Source organism: Antedon mediterranea, chromosome 2 (assembly GCF_964355755.1).
Source record: "Antedon mediterranea chromosome 2, ecAntMedi1.1, whole genome shotgun sequence".
NCBI lineage: Eukaryota > Metazoa > Echinodermata > Crinoidea > Comatulida > Antedonidae > Antedon > Antedon mediterranea.
Window position 1 is genome coordinate 918570 of NC_092671.1, and position 21436 is coordinate 940005.

Below are 21436 nucleotides of genomic sequence, written 5' to 3' on the forward strand. Positions count from 1 at the left end.
AAGCTCATCATTTAAAGATCTGTAATCCGCCGTATACAAGGAATATAATTTAGGTGCGTTGACAGTACCCTGAGGAACACCGGTGTCAGAGGTTACGATTTCTGACTTAACACCATTAATATTAACAAATTGTTTTCTATCACAAATGAAATTTAAAACTAAACGAACAATCGGACGGGGAAACTCCATATTCAACATTTTGTCTGCTAAGATATGGGGTTGTATGGTATTAAACGCAGATTGAAAATCAAAATACATGATACGTGCCGAGTGGCCTTTCTTTACATTATCTAGATGTGAATACAATTTATGTAATTTAAAATAAATCGCATCACTGGTACTACGGAGTGATCGGTAAGCAAATTGCAACGGGTCTAACACTTTTTCAGCATAAGGTTGCATAATTTTTAAAATAATACGTTCCAATATTTTCATCGCGACAGACGTGAGTGCAACGGGTCTCAAATCATTCATGCTGTTAATCTTAGGTTTCTTAGGTACCGGTATTATGCATGAAAGTTTCCAAATATCCGGGAACGCATGATAAGAAAGACACATATTGAAAATAAATGTAAATATACCATCAAGGTGAGGAGAGCAGACCTTAAGTACTCGTGGTGGGATTCTATCCGGCCCAGCAGCCTTCGATGAATTGAGTTTCATGAATTCGTTATGTACATCAGAAATGCTTATACTAAATTTGGGATCATCTTCAGTCACCCGACACAAGCTAAATAGAGCCTCTCTTTCTTTTTTAAAATCATGAACATTAAAACGGTTATAAAATTCATTTAACTCATTAACATATTGCACAGTAACATTCGGAATCGAGGTGGGTGTATTACCACCGTTTGTGTAACCACTCATAAGTTTTATACCCTGCCAAACTTGTTTCATATTATTAGACCTGAAGTTATGTTCAACTTTTTTCCTATAAATGTTCTTCTGTTTCATTATTTCAGATTTAATCTCTCTAGTCAATATTTTCATACGATTAGAGTCGCCCATCTTAAAGGCTTTACGTTTCTCACACAACAGTAATTTAACGCCTTTCGTGATCCATGGCTTGTTGTTAGGGTAGATTTTCACTTTTTTAACTGGAACGCATTTATCAATACAAAAGTTTATGTACGAGCTCACTGCATAAGTAATACTATTCAAATCTTCATCCTCCGTAAAAATATCCCAATCGGTAGATTCAAATTCCGCTATCAGGGCTTCCTCGGCTTCAGGAGACCATTTACGTACATTAATAATTTTTGGTTGGCATGTCTTATTTAACGGGCGATATTTAGGACTGAGTAAAATCAAATTATGATCAGATTTGCCCAAGTTTGGTAGTGGGGTCGAAATATAGGCATCCTTCACACTAGAGTAGCATAAATCAAGAATCGCGTTGTCCCTCGTTTTACATGTAACATGCTGATAATAAGTGGCCGTTGTTTTCTTGAGCTTGCATCTGTTGAAATCGCCATTGATAATTACAAGCGCCTCAGGGTGACTACACTCAATACCTTCGATAATTTCTGCGATCTCATTTATAGCAGGCTTTTCAAGCTTTTTGTTAGGTATGTATACCATAACATTGATAACATGCGAGAACTCTCTCGGAAGATAGTAGGGGCGAATACCAACAACCAGCACTTCCGAGTGTGGCGAACATTTATGAAGCTTAAGCGTAGAGTTATTTGGATGACAGTATTTCTCATTAATGTAGAGGCAAAGACCACCACCGCCATCTTTGTTCGCTTCGGCTGTACGATCCCCACTAACAGATTTAAAGCCAACTACTTGAATATGTTGATCGCTATGCTTATCGCTCAGGTGGGTTTCCGTGAATGCAAGTAAGCTGGCATTCCTAAAATCGCTGAAGTGTTCGACGTTTGCTCTGAGTAAATCGACTTTGTTATTCAAAGATCTTACATTTCCAAATATTAAAGATGGTATAAAAGGCTTACATTTCCTTCGTTGTAGTCGCTTTCTGACCCCAGCAGCCTTGCCCCTTTTCCGAAGCCTGCGACGTTGTATCTCAGATGGTAATTCAACGTGTGCCGGTAGCGGTGAGGTCGACCTCTCGCCCATGGAATGCAAATCAGATGACGTGTACGCAATTCCACCGCCCGGCTTACTCAATCCACACAGTAAGAACAGCCAAAATATCAGCAAAAAATACAGAAATTTCAAAACTTTCACATACAACATAATGTATAAATCAAATGACTTCTTCCACAATACAATACAGTCCAAATATACGAAAATAACGTCAAAAAATGAGTAACAATAGAGACAATGAGACGAGCTGTGTCGCCGTGTTGCACAGCGCCACTTATTATTATTATGCAATAGAGCTCCACTGACATGACATTTAGATTGAAGGTTAATAATTTAAGTATGTAAGGAAAGTAACAATCTAATTCACTTTAAAAACAACTTGGCGTACTCTGTACTCGATTAGATTAAAATAGGTTTTTCATTACCGTGTTACCATAACATTATATAACAAAGTGTATTCAACTTTCTATTTTAATGAACAGCTTACTAAAATACATTGCTGAACTTGACAAACAAAAGGTTATGTAAGTTTGCAATATTAATATATATATTAATGGGTACAACATGTGCATAAGAATATGTGAAGTACTCCAGCTTTCTGACTGGTAATAATGGGTACAACTTATGCCTAAGATTATTATGTATTTAAGTAGCTTTACTGACTCAAAATGTTACATTTAAAATAATTATGTATGTTTAGTACGGCAGTTACTTGAAGGCACAGCTGTGTGTTTGCTATGGAAATCTGCTGGTGTGGAAATGGTATCCCAAGTGTATGCCAAAAGTGTATTACAATATTTAAAATTAGGCTAATTTATTTCAAATGTTAAAGGTTACTATTAAGGTTACTACTTTAATGGAAATATTATTTTAAAACAACACTTTAATGTCAAAGTTATACTGAATTGATGAAAACAAAATTGTTATTATATTAATCAAATCCATCCATTATATAACATCTATTAATACTTTGAATTATTATTATCAATATTTATAACTATCTAATTGTTATTTTAGATTTGTTTAAATGTTAAAACTAAATATAAACTATTTCTAAATATAAATTAAACTGACTATCAACTAGATATATTATTAGCACAGCAGATTATTACACTATGAAAAAAAAAAATAGTTTATTGTATACATTTCTTTATAGCACCATACACACTCAGTTATAAACCCCAATGATTGTTCAGTGCTTAGAGGCATTTTATTGAATTGAACATTATTACAATTACAATAAGATCATTTTTTTAATTACAAAAGAATATCTTTTTTGAAACACTAAGGTATTATATGAGGACACTTTTCCATGAAATAAAGAAGGAAAATGTATTATTAGATTTTAAAATACTGCCAACTCTAATTCAGGGGAAACCCCTATTCGGTGGAAACCTCTATTCAGTGGAAACCCCTATTATTTTGTTATGTCCCGATAATGTGCCATCCTTATTGCTTTATTCAGTTTTAGATTGGACAATCTACTACTACAAATATCCATATAAATGGTCAAATGGTCAAGTAGTTAAGGCAGAGGCGTCTTTTACCGTACCTAAAGAGACAATATCTACATGGGTTTGAGGCCGACTCGGTCCTAATTCTGGTGGTGGTGGTCTTCTCGGTTAAGGACTATATAAACCATAGGTATAGCCATAGGTGCACTTTAGTTCATCATTTGAGATGAGTAGGGGGTTATCCCGGTAAACTTGTTCACAAAATAGCCCCTGTATCAGAGGGTTACCACCTATCTGATAGGACAGTGATTAATGTACTATTGGTAATCCTTGAATTAAAAAAAATAATGGATTTGTTCTATGCTATCTTTCAAGCAAAATTTCAAAATGATAAACAGAGTTGAATCAGCAAACCACAGTGAACATGTGATGAGTAAAGACATATTCCCAACAGAACAAAAAGGTTTTATCTAATTCCTTCACTTCTATCTTATTTCTTGGAATCTACATTGTGAATTTAAATGCAATCTGAGATAAAATGAACTGAACAGCTTTGTGCTACTGAATATCACTTGATATATTGTATGTTGTTGAATATTAATTTACGGGGTAAATGCCCCAAACAATTATTCTCAAGAAGCAATGAAATCAAAATGTGTTAATTATTTCCTGAAAAAATAATTTGCTTTTCATTTATGGAAATATCTAGTTTTCGGAATAGATTTAAGAAAACATTTTTTATTTGTGACATTATTAATGAACGGAATTTCTCGAATTTTAATAGGTATGTTCTGTGTAAGTATATACCTATACATTGAAAAATTCAGAATGATAACTTGAAAATTGTAGGCGCTGTCGTGATAACAAACAAACCAAACAAGAAACAATTTTACTCGCAAATATGTTTATAGAACTTGAAATTTATTCAAATTGTTTGGATTAAAAGAAAATTATAGTGAAACAATGCAATGATTATAAATTCAAAGACTTGGATTGTTGAAAATATTGACGGAAAAACCTTCTCACACTCAAAGACAGCATAAATCTATCAATGATTTTACACGGCTTATAAAGGCTTTATCAGGATTTGATAAGTTGTCGAGATAAACGTTATAATACAGTGAGAGAAAGGTAAAGAAAGAGCAAGACAAGTCCATGCCAAATTTGTAAAATATTCACTTAATTTAACTACTGAGCCTGCAATTGTCATCAGCTGTACTCCATCATCCGGACCACTTACTTTTTTTTCTTAAACAACTTTGCGTTGTGCGTTTTTAACAACAACCCTGAGCCACTGTAGAAGCAAAGATAGGTTTATTGCAAATAGCTTGATTTCACGAGCAATGTCATTTCACAATGCATGATGGAAAGGGTTTGAGAGCAAATGTCACGATGCGTACGTACAAACAACAAATCATGTACATGCACGTCGTGACGTTTGCTCCCAAATCTTTCCCACCATGCTTCGCGCACGCTATTTGCGATAAACCTTATAAACGATCTCAAAATATATATAATTAAATTTATTTAGCCTCCCCAAACTACTAAATGTATAAAGGCAATATATTTACCCCGATTCCATGAACTCTAAAACATCTCTCTCAAAATCAAGAAGGTGTTTCCTGTCTTTTTGTGTCTGGAGAGCTTTTATTATAAACTGCAAGACATCTGTACCGGTTGAGTCTATCGGACGATGACTTTGTTCATCCATACTTGAATCTATGATAAAACACAACTTCAACAAACTCTGGACTATACTAAAAATTATAAAAACACAACTTCATATTGCAAAATGAGTACAAACTCTGGACTATACTAAAAATTATAAAAACACAACTTTATATTGCAAAATGAGTACAAACTCTGGACTATACTAAAAATGATAAAAACAGAACTTTATATTGCAAAATGAGTACAAACTCTGGACTATACTAAAAATTATAAAAACACAACTTTATATTCTATATAGTGCAAATTCCAGATTACTGTGTACGTCCAAAATATTTAACCAGATACTACTTTCATTCAAATCAAGAATCCATTAAACATGTTACATATCATATTACAAGTGAATCTAACAATAACATGGACCCTGCTCACCTAAAAATAGAGGGGAGGTGGCATCATTTGAAATGATCCTAAATGTTGATAGCAAAAAGGGGGTATGAAAACAGAGCATATCTAATAACAATAAGAAATGTGTATGTTACCTCTGGATAGAGCTGGTTCACTTCTGGTGCCACTGTGTTGCCTCACAATCCTAGGTGATGGGTAATCAGAGCTCTCTGCCTTCAACTTAAGACGTGGTGGAACTTCATTACCCTAAATAGATTCAAATCGTAATCATTATTATTAGCGTAACCGTGTATTTTCTGATTAAAATACTGTAAATAAACAACAAAATAAGATAACATTAGGTTGTTTATTTAATTCCCAAAATAAATAGATTTATCAGTGTTGTAATTTTAGCAACAGGAATTAGAAGCTTAAATTTAAATCAAAATGTACATGTTGAATTCTTGAAGCTTTGTCTACCTTATCAAACTGCCATGTGCCCATATATGGACATGATGATGTCATATCACTACCATATTTATTCAAATTATCATCATAATCTGTGTTCTTAATTTTTATAAAAAGTGGCCGAATTTAATTGTTATTCTTAATTTCTGTTTTGTATCAATATATTATATCATACTGGAAATTTATTATCATAAATATTTATTTTATTCTTTGATAAATTCAGTGTTCTATTTTATACAAAGTGGCAGAATTGATTTAGATTTATACTACAGTACATTCTGTTTTGTAAATACAATATACTGGTTATTATAATACAGTATACTTAGGATTTACTCAACCGTGACCAATTTTACCCTATTCAACATACAATACTGTAGATAGCTAAGATTGTATTCTCAACCTCCAAATATATTTTTGTTTATACATTTTTTTTGCTACTGCACGCATTCATACACTAAAAATGACTGCAATTGTACTGGTAAGGTTTTAAATTACATTTGAACACCACCATGGAAGGTGTGTGAGGAGGGAGAACTGTCCTGGGGCAGGGAAACTGTCCTGGGGCAGGGGAACTGTCACAGGGCTGCTACTAATTATATTCAAAAACTTTAAACTAACTATCCATCTCATAATTTATTCTATGTTTATTTACAAACACATTAAAATATTGTTAAATAATAAATAATAATAATAATAAATAAATACAAAGGTCAACAGTTATAGTTGATGCAGGAATGTCTTTGTCACTAACTATTAATAAATTTAATTTTAGATCAACTTAAAAATTAATCACCTGAAAAAAAATTAAATTTTTTTGTTGGACATATTTTTGGTTAAATTTAACAGATTACTTCGTCTATTTATAAATGAAATCATTATTTTTGTTTTATTTTCTATGGAACTGAAAATGGTATAATACAAAGTCTTATTTTATCTTAATTTTCATGACAATACATTTTTAACATGAAAAATTGGATTTTTTATCTGAAACAAATGTACACTACTTTATTAGTAATGTTAGAACACTTACAACCTCACTAGTTTAATATTTTCAGTAAAAATAATTTTTTAGTTTTAAATGACTGAGTGAGTGTAGCACTGGCAGAAGATAAGGGAAACTATTAAATTGTTTTAATAGAGTAATTTATTAATCATGACTATAATAATAAATTTGCATTTTTAAATTAAGATGATTAGTTTTTCTGATGTACATGTAATGACCAATTGTAAATAGATATATTTCAAATGACAAACCTCATTTTTTAATGATCTAAAATTAGCTTTTAAAATTAAACTTCAAGTAACATTTATTTCTTCTTTCTTTCAAATAAAATTTAAACATTTGACAAAAATAAAGGATTAAAAATAAATAATTAAAATACTTTTGCTTAACACTTTGACTGCCAGAGGTTTTTTTTAATAGCCCAATTCGATGTTTTTATTAAAGCTGATTGAAACTATGTATGTGATCTGATTTACATGTAATTTAGACTAAAATAATCATAAAGATTTTAGCTTTACAATGGTACCAAGAACGATTTTCAAATCGCAATATGTAAATCGTAATAGTAAAATGAAAGTAACCCACTTTTTGAGTTTTTCGTAGTTTCGCGCAAGAAAGTCGAGATATTCGCGATTTTGTGCAAGACATCACAATATGAAAATATCGCCCGGTGAGATCAACAAACAACAAAAAAGTTACTTACACGGCACCGGTAGGCCTATAAAAACAAGTTATCACTATCGAAAAATGTATTAGGCCTACATTTTATAAATCATAAATCTTACATCAATGTTTCGCCAAAATCCACATAGTAAAGACACCAGGCCTAGTTAACTTGGCCTAAAGTTGGTCCGGAACCGTTTTACGACTAGGCCTAGACTATAGCCTAGCCTAGTACTACTAGCCTAGCTAGTAAACTGATGATAATATTCATACCATTTCTAAAGTTTGTTGCGTAAAACTCGGCCACTTACAGTGAAAAACCAAAACAATTTAGGGTATACATACAATAATAAAATTAAAGACTTCATATTGAAAATTCATCCATTATTTTTTATTCAGATAACAAACAAACATGCCAATCCACTTAAACCTTTGTAATGCTTCGGCGGCATAGCTAGCGTGCGACCGATACACAATGCGCCAAACCATCGCTGTACGCGCTACTGTGATGCGCGGTGTATGTTATTTCGACAGATACCATTTTGACAATCGTTCGTAACCAGATTAGTTACTTTCAAAAAGTAAAATATTCACGGTCCAGACCGAATATAGTGTCCATATTTATAGTATATACCAATAATTAACCTATCTACCGGATTTCTATTGATTAATTAATAATACAGTTAATTAATTATTTTTATTATTATAAACTTAATTTCTACACAGAATGTTGTCTCGCTCACAGGGTATTTATCTACCAGGACCCGTTTGTTTATTACTCATGTCTGTATTTATTTTGCCAAACGCAATTAAATTCTATTCCCTAACTTAAAAAATAATAATGATCATGAATGATAAATGTTTATATTGTACTGTTCAATGAAAATTAATTTTTTTAAATGGTAGTACAGGTATGCAATTTATGATTTAAAAATCATTTCTACTCTAAAAATGTTATTAACACTAACAGAAAATTGTCAATAAAAAAATATGACATTATTCTAGGTAAATGAGATTTCAGACGCTATCACATGATAGTTTACATTAATAAATTGATATTAATGCTAAACAATATACGTCAATATAAACAAGCATGTGTTTTTATAAATGACGTTCTACATTATGCAAAATGTTGGCAAACTTCAATGCCTCCAGCACTTTTAAGTTAACATGTATGCTTTATCAATAATATTATTAGTAAAATTCAAATAATGGCGAGAAAAAAGTAAATAAATAAATGCATTATAAAAAATAGACTTATTTGAATTTGATAACCATGGCAACATTTGACAATTTTGCTGCAATTTAAATTCCGTTGAAAATACTGAAGGTAAGTCCAATGAGTACAGTAAATGGAAAACTCAAATAGAATCGAAGCTCATAATTTCTCTAATTCATAGAATATTCCCTAAAGCTCTGTCTACAACAATATCAAACTAGTTTGACAAAAAAAGTGTGATGTGCCCAAACATAGTAGTGATAATATACCCAAATATGGTAGTGATATGACATCATCGTGTACATACGGGCACATTACATTTTGTCACATAAAGTTTGATAGTGTAGATAAAGCTTTACAATATGACCTTTACTTTCCAGCCAATCAGATGCCAGTTTATAGTCCTGCAACTTTTCATTCATACCACACATTTTTAGTGATTTTCCAATATTTTAAGAATACTTTTTGGCTTTATACAAAAAAAATGTATAGGCCTTAAGGGGTATGTGGAAAGGTGATATTTTTTTATAATTAATTGACTAACCTGAGATGTAATATCATAAATGTCTTTATCAACAGCTTTACTCCGTACAAGCCTCTTAGCGTTTGACGACCGACGAGGTTGTGCATCGCCTTCTCGTGATCCCTGCCTGCGTAATCCGTTATCGTGCCTATATTCTTCAGACTTACTTTTAACTAACGAACCTCTACGCGTTTTTGCAGTTTCATGCTTTTTGTGTTCATATTTTTTACTTTGAGCATCGAGCGATCTTGATTCCCGCTTGCTAAATTCTAAACGTTCCTTTTTACTATCACCTCGTTCGCGTTTATCACCTTTCTCGCGTCCATTATCATTCTTTATATCTGTTTTTGAAGTTGACCCTGCGCTTCCTTTCTTCTCATTTTTAACTGTACTTTCACTAGTTTCCTGTGTTTGTTCTGGACTAGGTAAATCTACGCTCTGTGGCGTTTCCGTGGAAACCTCAACCGCTGCTGGATCTGGAGTAGCTGCCATCTTTTTGTAACTATATTTTCATAAATCTATGGGAAAACAACATATATTATTAGATTACAAAACACCACATTTTCCTTTTATCATTCCATTTGGTGTATCATCATTCCAGAGCTCATTGCTGTCAAGGTGGATTAAGATGTCAAATTTTCAACTATATTTTTCTTAGTGGTAGCATTTCAGATGCTCTCGTCTGTGATAGTGTAAACTTTTTAAACCGGGGTAACCCCTACCTGTCGGGGTAACTCCTACCTGTCGGGGTAACCCCTACCTGTCGGGGTAACTCCTACCTGTCGGGGTAACTCCTACCTGTCGGGGTAACCCCTACCTGTCGGGGTAACTCCTAACTGTCGGGGTAACTCCTACTTATTCTGAAAGACGTACTAGGTTCTTGAAATGAAGGTGCACATTTTGTGTACACTGGACCTATGGCTTACATTCCATATCCAACAAGATTTGTCACATTTTCAGATTCATGGAAGAATGGACTTTGAAATTTGGTGGAGTTGACCCAATATCATACATGTAGATAGGACATAGATCTTAAGAAGATAGTGTAACGAAGTAAGATGATAGAACCAACTTTTCCAAGAGAAGTAGGAACAGCATCACCACTTTGCTCATGAATGCAAAACTTAATGTAAGAATGTAATGTTTTAAAACTGAACTGCTTTCTATCCAACTACGCCTATCTGATAAAATATCATTTTAATGATAATGATATGCATACATTTTAATTGTCATTATATACTGTATGGTTATTAATTAAGTAAACACTTACTTTAACTATAAGCACATGCAATTCTATCCAGCAGATCAACAACAATGCATTAGCCTAAAATTGGTTACTGCTTACATCCTCAATCGAGTTCCTGTAAAACATAAAAATAATAATGGTGTTTACACATACATATTTAATCTTAAGTAAACCATAACAGGTTAAGTTAACAACTTACAATTTATACATACACATTTTATGCATGATATAATATGTTTATGTATGCTTATTTGTTGCTAAAATTAAATAAACATAACTTGGTTGGATCATGACTTTTTGTCAGTACTCTAACTTAGTATTTGATGCAAGGAACAAGCCTACACACTATCCTTGATAAAATTATCATTATGTGTGTCCAATTCGATCCTCAATTTATTTTTGTATTTTAACTCAATGAATTTAGCTCTTGAAACTGAGATAGGGTTTCATCATTTTCATAGCTATTATCTCAGGTCAATGTTAAAATAATAACCCAGTTCATATCACACTTAGGGCGTGATAAATTTACTAGATTAGCAAGATGATTTCGTCGCCATAACTTTGATGTGAACAAGTTATTATGGCGAGATGAAGGAAATGCCTTGACTACGGTCAGTGTCTTCTCGACTGAATAGTAAATCCACTGACTAAGTTGTTTTATCAGATCCAGTGAACATACTTTATAGGTTAATGTACAGGAATTGGCTCTGATCTAGTAAATGCATAGCTTAGTAGCGACTGTTGTACAATGGCCTAGATCAGATTCAGCGAAAGAACAACTTTATCGGTTAATTCAAAGAAACTGCTTAGTTCTAGTAAATGTATCTTATTAATATTAGCTTAATGTTGGACAATAGTCTAGATCACATCCAGTAAAGACATACTCTACGAAATTCAGTAAAAAATATATAGAATATTTTGTTGTGAAATAATAGTTCATATTCAGTGGAAGCATAACGTCTGAGGCTATTACTAAAAAATAGTTCAGTTGAAAAATAATAAATTTGCGAGATGTATAGATTAAATGAGGTATGAATGTGTGTGATATGACGTACATCACAAGGTCATAATCACCTTGATAGTATAGATAGCATTCATAAGCTGTATTGCAATGACATCAGACAGAGTTGTAAAGAAACTGTATTCACAACATATTTTATTATTAGCATAATAGTGACAAGAAAAATAAACAAACAAGTGACTGATTACATAAAATGATGCAAGCAAAAACATTCTTTAAAATCAATATTTCAAGTCAAACAATAAGGGATTAAAAATATAATAATAGACTTGTGAGGATTAAAAGTATATTACACATGAATTTACAGAATATGTTGTACATCCATCCTCTTAAACTGTTATTTTTTTATGGAAATAAAAGTGATTTTATTTCAAACGAACATACAGGGTACATAGGATTAAAAACAAAACACAGGATTAAGCCCATACTCCACATGGGATCAACAAATATTACACATGGGATTAAACCATAGAGATATTATAGTGAACTATAATATCTCTATGATTAAACGTATATTACACATAGGATTAAAAGTATATTTCACAATGGATTAAAAACATACTGCACATGGGTCTTAACATAATATTGCCTAATCCGTAGTCGTTTCATTATTTATATACAGATAATACAGTAATTAACCAAGCCCTATATCAAAACAATTTTGATTAATAATGTATTTAGTAGACCTATAAATGTAGTGATAACTATCATATCTAATTAAAGTCATTGGATTTGCAAATTTGTTTGAAAGGTTATTTCTTACAGAAATTAATGATTGTGTTTTTAAAAGTTTAAAAAGCTCTTACAATGGTCGTTTCACACCAGAGAAACTCTGCAATAAACTATCCAAATGTCAATGACTTAGACGAATGCTAAGGTGAGAAGAAACTAATAAAATACACAAAGTTGGTGTTGCTAGTCTGCTCAGTGGCGGATCTAGGGGGGGGGGGGGGTTTGAATAGGGTGGCTAGCCAACCCCCACCTTAATTCTAAAAAAAAAAGGAAAAATGGATGCAATCAACTCGCGACCGCGTCGCTAGACGTAGATTCGACGCACCTGACTCTTTTAATTAAGAAGAGTAGGCTAGGCCTAGAGCTAGGGTAGCATTATAGATGTGTAAATTGGCCTACATAGTGAAAGAGCTAAAAGAGTTTAATTACTATTTATGAATTCAAGAGTTTAAAAAGAAAACGCAATTTAAAATCTTTGGAAAATACGCACAACCGAGTTATTTTCAAAACACACACACTTCCTCCTACTACCAGCATCACGTTGTCTAGCTCGCTCCTTGTGTGAATGCTGACGTCATCACTCTAAAAAAATACACCATTTTTTATTTCAGTTAATTATCGCCATAATCCGTGTGTGCAAGCGTTAGCGCGTGGAATATCTACACCCCTGTACAGAGTGGAGTGTATTATCGTGAACTTTCTTCTTGTGTATGAAGGTTTTTTATATAATAAATGGTATGCAGTATAAACAATAAAAATAAACAAGAAACATGGTGTTCTTTTATTATTTTATAGGCTTAAAATAAACATGAAATAAAGTGTGTGGCGTATTTGGCGTTTATTGATTTGTGTTATAGACAGGGCGATTACTGCAATCATTGTATATTATTAATTAAATTACATTGAGTTATTCACCCGGCTGTAGGGTATATATCTGCGGTTAACAGACCACCAAAACACAACAGTACACAACAAGCACTATCGAGGCATTTTCGGAGTACCGCATTACCAAATGTTCATTTCGTTTGAAGTGTTTTTCGATCAAAGTTTATTATTAGTTTGTCAAAAAAGATCCGTACAGTATTTAGGAAGGATTAATTTAAATTTACATTATGTAACATGTGTTATTAAATGTAATGGAAGCAGTTGCTCTAGCCTATTAAACAGTGTGTAAGCATCTATTTTTTCAAAAATTTTCTGAGGCTACTGGCAACTCCTAAAGAGGTTTTCCTCAAGTAGCTGACCAAGCCCCAAATAGTCTTTTTCATTCTTGGAGAAGGTAAGGCTGATCCAGGTAAGCTAGGCACATAATAGATTACGTGGGGGTGGCAGGGATGTTCCACTAAAAATTCTTTTTCTATTTGTCTATTGGGGAAAGGGCTAATATCGGTTTATCCATGTACACTAGATACAAATTAGACAAAAAAGATAAAGTTGTATACCGGCAGTGGAAATAGTATGGTAGATAAAGTAGAATTTATTGAGTGAAGGTAAGATTTATCTTAAGGTTTAAATTACATAGAGAGTTAGGCAAGTGATTAGTGGCCTGACATATTTGAACACATGGTGACCACATCATCACTATATTGTTTGCTAAATAAACAATGACAGCTACAACATCACATGAAGTGTATTCTGGCATTACAGTGACTTTCAATTTAATTCTGTATATTATTTTATGTGGTAGTTTTGTGTAGAAAACAAGAAAAGTTTGATTTTAAAAAACCCACTCCATTTATTACTGCTTGTAAATGTATATAAATAAATATATGTGTTGTATAATTAATTTAAGGCCAAGGACAAGAAACATGTTTGAAGGCTTGGGTGAAAGTCATTGCAAAGATTACTATATCCAAGTTCAGCTTGGTTCTCATGTTGGCGTAACACAAGCGTGTAAAGTGAGCCGCAACTCATTTGACCAATTACGACGCGATGGTTCATCTGAACTGTCACTTATGATTGGTCAACTCGTCTGGGTTGTACCTACGTCTGTACGTAGGTACAACTAAGCTTTAACACTAAAATCAAAATAATAGGAAAGTATAGGGGTAAAGGATGGTACTTGGTAGTTCATTGTCAACTGAAAACAGATTTTAGTATCTAAAGCACATACTTTATCTTGCTCAATAGCAGACAGATATTATTATTTATGTTCTTTAAAATAGCCAAAAGCAATTTTTATTAGTATCAATAATTATTAGTATTCATCAATGTCAAGATTAACAAACATGATACCTAATAGTTGACTTGACATTTAGACAATGCAGCCATGTTTTTCTTGACATACATAAACAATTCTCTAAAGGCATTTACTGTTGAGTACAAAATAAACCATTCTCTGAAGGCATTGCCTGTAGGTACAACATTTCTGTGTTTTTATGTTTTGTTTGCTTTTGAATGTTTTGTTTTGGCGTCCCTGACACAAGCTTTTGCTTTCTTGGTGACGCCACCATTTTGGAAATAAATATTAATTTTGAATTGAAAACCATTCACTAAGGCATTTTACTGTAGGTACAACAATAATCCTAGCGGTTTATACTACTAGTACTATGGATAATAATCTCAAAATACACATGAAATGATGTTCCAGGGATTATCTGAACAAGAATATAACACTGACGACATGTGTATTCTTAATCTTGTTTCTTCTAATTTATTTATACGGTATGGCTGATTATAGTACCAGGAGCTTGTACACAAAATTTGGCCAAATTTAGGGGTGTGATAATACTCACATAAACGTAAATTTAATCAGTGGATTCGCACAAAGTATTTGGCCTGAAATTAGCCTATTATTTCCAAGCATGCGTCAAATGCAATAAAATTTGTAATATGGATGAATTGAATCAGGAATACACTGTTATTTTATTTATCTAAATTATTTTTAAGGTATAAAAGTGAAATATATAATTTATACCTATTAATTTATCTGTATTAAAATTATTATAATATGCAATAACATAGTTGTTTGTATCAGGTTTTTCTTTTGGTAAAGAATATTTATGATAAATAGTGAATATGAACACATTCAATCACACACAGCAGCTCATACTGTGGCCATATATTGACTATGTTATTGTTATACAGTGTGTACACATATCATTATCTACAGCATTCATTGTACAACACTTTGATGCTATAAAAGATGACAGAATGCAGAGTTAGTAGATTCCAAGAAAAATAACAACAACACTCTGATAATAATATTATACTGTAACTGTTGTTTATTTATAAAATAATATTTTGAATTGGAATGTGTTCCTTTTTTTATGTAAATATATGAATAGATAACATAACATTATTGTCATGGTAAAATAATGTAAACTTTTTGAGTGACATAATCATATAATATAATTTAGTGCTGCCGGGGAGGTGGGAGGGAGAGGTGGGAGGGAGAGGTCGATGTACGAAATGTAGGTGTGTGATAATACTTTATTGCATTAAAATATTACATTTTAATAATGGATTTGCCAAAATTTAATTTGAATTGGTAATGTTTACTTTTGAATGTAAAATGCAGTACATGAATAAAAGACCAAAGAAAACACTATGAAATATTGTCAAGTGGTAAAATAATGTCTCTTTTTAGTGACATTTCCATATCGCTTTATTTAACTCTTTTCTCATGATTCACATAACAATAGAATTAACTGAGTGTAATGTAAACACAGCAATTCTGGTTTTACTGGATATCATTAATAAACCAGACATATAGCAACCCACTCATATTTAGTCATACAAATATGTAAAACAAGTATAAATTCATTAACGTCAAGTATTTATAATGCATAAATTGTATTAAATTTCAATATTAAACCCTACAATATAAGACTACTAGTGTAATCATAAAACAAAATTGCAACACAGCAAATTTTAGTAGAAGTTCATTGAAAAGAAAGAAAATAGGTGGCATTGTGTTTTGCCTCCCTTTTATATATTTAATACTAAAATCCAAGGCTACTACTACTACAAAACGTATGCCATGAATCTAAAATGGTTTATGAATTCATTGTAGTATCACAGACAGCTCAGTGAAAGAAATCATCATTTTTTTTTTATCCTAACAAACATTATTTTCTATGCATAAAGTATTAAGTAGCAATCGCAGTGAATTCACTATACAATTATACTACTAACTGTACTGTAATAACAAAATCAGACCATTTCAAAGGATTTTTAATCAGTTTAATATTTGTTGCTTGAGGGCCTACTTCTGATTGCTAGCGAAAAAACTGTTTATTTCAATAAATAATTTTCTAATATAATATAATAATTTCTGCTCTCAAATAACCATTTAATTTAGGTGTTGGTCTTAACATTTACAGCAAAATGCAATATTATCAGGTGGTCAAATGTTAAAAATAGGAAAAGGAATTGTGATAATTTATTTACACTGTTATTATTAATCAGTTATTTTTTTGCAGCAGAAACAGGACATAGCAGTGTACAATGAACTAAAAAGATTACTGGTCTATCCTAATTACATCATCATTATTATTATTATTATGTTGACCTCAATAGGAAAGAGATATATACGGCTGGAGATCATGGAATGAAGTTATGGTTAAAGCTAGAAACAGAACTGACTGAAGCGAGCATCTTGTAGGCTTATTGGACTTGGCCTGAAGAGGAAAGGTACGGTAAGTAAGTGACCCCATTTAGGTAATATGCATTACGGTTTGTACACTAACTTACTAACAGTATCTCAGAATACACTTTTGATTTTGTCGTTGTACAGTACATGTTTAACCAGAAATCATTCAACATCAATGCAATGTGGCAAATCTTAACAAAAAAGGGGTAGTGAATGGGGCACAAACAGAGATTGGGTTGTTTTTGGGAATATTTCATCTGCAAAAATAACGGGCAGAACACGGAACACAATCATTGCAAGATAAGGTCAATTTCTTAATAGCGTTTTAAAGTTTAATTTATTTTTAAAAAGAAACGAAAAAGTTGGTTTTCCTGTTTTAGTTTGTTCGTGAGAAATAACAGATGGTACAGTAGTTGTCAGATGATGTGGTTAACTGTACTAGTCCCATGATATACATATGGTGTGTCAAGCTGTAACCAATGCTTTACAGATAAGGAACCTTAAGGGGGGTGGGGGGATATACAGTAAACTATACAAAAAATAGTTCTCCTCATTATAAAATCTTTGGTAAAGCTCTGTCTACCTCATCAAATTTTATGTGATAAAAAAAGTGATGTGGTCATATATGGACATGATGATGTCATATCATTATCAATACCATATTTGGGAATTTCACTAACATATTTTGGCACATCACAACCAAACTAGATTGATAGTGTAGACAGAGGAGCTTAAGATACTTAATATTACTTTCTGCAATATAATGGGAAATACCTGCCATAGAAAACACATCATAGAGTTCAAAATATTATACCCAAAGACCCATTATGTGCATGACACGAATAGTAGTAATTCATATCTAGTGCAAAGAAAAACCTAGATTACAATGTATTATTAATATGATATTAATCTGAAAATGACTTACCGTGTTCTGTGCAAGCCAAACAGAAACAATAACCCTAACGTACATACAGAGCAGAATGTATGAATAGCAGCAGCAGAGTATAGGCAGCGGCTGATGTGTTTAATCAATACACAGCTAGAAATGTACTGACATTTCACAGTCTCTCAACCACTCCGCTATTCTGCCACCCACACTCTATCTCTGATTTTGGATATACAAATTAAGCCAGCTTTTAACAAAATTGCCAGAGTTGAATTTCTTAGTTTCAACTCCCACACATTGCTTATTGTGATCTTAATGTCAGTTATTATTCCATTACATGCAAGGCGGGTGACTTAAGTTCTCCACTTTATTTATTTAAGGCAAATTCAGCCAGGTATTTAGATATTGTATTAAAATAAATTGTTTTCTGAGAACATGTTTATTATGTTTAATGTGATTGGATTATTTACAAGAATAAGATTATTTTATAAAAGTTCCTAAAAATGGTGTATGCTGAATACACTACATCAAAGCAGGAAAGAATTCTAAATAATTCCTCCATGATCACTGTATATGATTCAATAGATAGTAAATACCACTGATATAATTATTAGTATTATTAGTTTAATTAATTTTTTTAATTTTTTTTTAAACCATATTTAATGAGGGTGATCCATCCACCTATTGCTGATCATTAGGGACCCTCAGAGGTTCACAAGACAAACATATACACAAGATGCTCTACATAAACAAAGTCTTATTACAAGTCTTTGGGAGTGGAGTAATTTGGTCCTTAGAGAAAATCCCGACATGTGACGGGACTTGAACCCAGGACCCTTGGAGTGGTAGCCAAGCATCATAACCACCAAGCCACAACTCCACTCAATTTGATTAATGTGTACTTTTCTTTCAGACATGTTACCACTACTATGCCTGAAAAAGAAATGATGGTGGTATGTCCATGGAATGAACCATTATCTGATAATTAGGGTGTGAAATATGAATTTCTATGTATTTGAGGCCAATGTCGATTTATCCAGGTTAGCTAGGCACGAATACTATTTAGCAATTTCTAACATTACATTTTTAATATTCTTACTAATACTTAAATTTAGGAATAAAAATAGAAAATTAAAACAATTATTTTATTAACAATACATATGTGAATACTAATTTAACACATATTTTGAAATAAATTTGTCACCCTGGTAAAATAAAGTGAATAAATAATAAAATATAACACTTTTAAAGAATGTGGCAGCATGTACTATTTTATTTATATATTTTGTATCCTGAAATTGGTGCTGGAGCTGGAGCTGTTATTGACATTTTTGCAAGGAAACAGTATGCTATTTTAGAGGATGTTTGTTGTGATACCAGTTTACTTCAAGAAAGTTTAGAAGCCCTACTTAAGTAAATAAATCACATTTACCAGTATAGTTTTTAATAATGCTATTAACATGTTTAAACATTGTTTAACCTTATAAATTGGTAATATTGATTTTCATGTTGCTTATTATTTTATTTTTTCATTTAAGGATCGTTATACTTCTATTAATCTAAATCTGTAAAAAAGCACTCTGTATTTATTTTATAATTTGCATGCACAAATGTTTGCATTATCTTGTTTTGTTTAATGAATATTTTAAAATAAATGTTAAATGAAATAAAATGATAACTATTATTGAAGATGTTTAATTAATTTTGTTTCCAAAAGGTACCGGTACAGAATATAAATCCATAACACTTTGCCTCCTGGTCGAATTGTTATTTATCACCATAGAAACATATTGCTTAAATTTTGTCCTTTAGTTCATACTTCATAATAGGAAACACAACGTCAAGTCACCGTTTCAATGAACTGTTGCCATGGTGATTTATCACAATGGTTGGCTCATTGTTAGATATCAAATCACATATCAGCATATTATGTTACAGTATATGGATATGAATTGAGTTTCAACTGTTTATCTATGGACAAATAATGTTCTATAATAATCAAGCAGAAAAAGCAGTTTTGTAATATTTTTTACAATGTTTGCACAGCCAATACACTAATGGATGGTGATGGCGATACACATACAGTAAACCAGGGCCTTACAGTAGTTGGCATAAGGCAGACGAGGCTAATAAAATAAGGGAATTTTACATTGCTAATTAAAATAAGCACGCACTAAATTCTAATCTAGCTTCTGATATGTTAAAATACGTCAACATAGTTTGGTGTTTGTTATTACATCCTAAAAAAGCTATCCTACAGAAACATATTCTAATTTCTATTCTATAAACTTCCGTTATAAGTATTGCCAGCATTGATAATGTTAACAAATTATTCTAAAGAGCAATATTAAACCGCATCATTCCGTATCAAGTCATCCCACTTAAGTCATCAGTAGATTCTAGTTAAATCAAAAAAAGTCGAATTTATGTGCGGATGCTTGGTTGTAAAAGGTACAATGTTTAATTATGACTGCTGATTCAATGTTTACAATAGTGTGTGTACATACTGTACAACATACACTGGTTACCGTTGACAACAAAGTGTGCAATGAATAAAGATCATTAAGTGATTTGCACTCCTTTATCATTCAATTTTAATAAAAAAAGCCAAAACAAACCAAAATTGTAATTTTTTTCTAAATCATTACTTTACCGAAATGATGAAGTGCGTGGTTGATTTTAAAGGTCGAAATTGATATATAGTACAGCATATACAGTAGTACGTAAAGCTTAGTTGGCAAAATTGTGACAAAATTATGATTCATTATATATCTACTGTCAAGACCTTATAATATTTCCATAAAAATATGTAAATTTATTTTCTAATTCATAATATTCTAATTCATAACTTTACAATCATCTATTTCATATAGTCAAAAACAGTCAATATAATTACTATGATTTAAATGGAAACTTCAGACATATGGCCATCGTGCATTTTCCTGTGCAGCACCCATTTTGTGGAATAAACTGCCAATCGACATAAAGACATCTGAAAACATCAACACTTTCAAAACACGACTAAAAACCCATTTTTACACAGAGGCATTTCCTGCTTAACATTGTCAAGCGCCTTTGAACATTATTATGGATACTGGCGCTATATAAATCTGATTGATTGATTGAAATGCTATGTAAAAATAGAAGAGCACCAATATCGGACAGTGTCCTATAAAATATCATAGGAAATAAAGAATTTCTTCCTAAATTCACAAACGATTTGTTGTTTACTGAATTCTGTTGATAAGATATCTACAAAGTAATCTTTGCCATATTCTAATACAAAATAATCCATTCATTATTGCAGATGGTTCACTACTGCTGCAATCCCTTGACGTTTTGTGTATAGTGGGTATACAGTAGTCATCTGATTAATGGTTTTAACAAACTGCGTACTTAGTTCATGGTTCAGGTTGAATTTAACTTGGCATATTCTTAGTATACATAGTAGTATGGCGACGATGTTCATGTCTTCTTTACAGTAATTAGTAAAATAGTAATACTGTAAACAACTCCTACT

The 21436-nt window shown here is 31.9% G+C and overlaps 1 protein-coding gene across 5 annotated transcripts in view; it reads right to left on the bottom strand.

The window, feature by feature from the left end:
- The window catches only part of LOC140039987 (uncharacterized), a 78164-nt gene that overhangs the window by 26075 nt on the left and 30653 nt on the right, over window positions 1-21436 (bottom strand). For 4 of the 5 annotated variants that reach the window (XM_072085584.1, XM_072085586.1, XM_072085587.1 and 1 more), the window contains 4 exons: window positions 10708-10798; window positions 9459-9955; window positions 5717-5828; window positions 5078-5225 (listed from right to left, as the gene is read on the bottom strand). In XM_072085584.1, coding sequence (XP_071941685.1) covers window positions 5078-5225; window positions 5717-5828; window positions 9459-9929 — 731 coding nt within the window. In that variant the 5' untranslated portion in view covers window positions 9930-9955; window positions 10708-10798. Of the gene's footprint in view, window positions 1-5077; window positions 5226-5716; window positions 5829-9458; window positions 9956-10707; window positions 10799-17955; window positions 18406-21436 lie in introns of those variants that run through there. The other variant, XM_072085585.1, reaches the window with a different exon arrangement.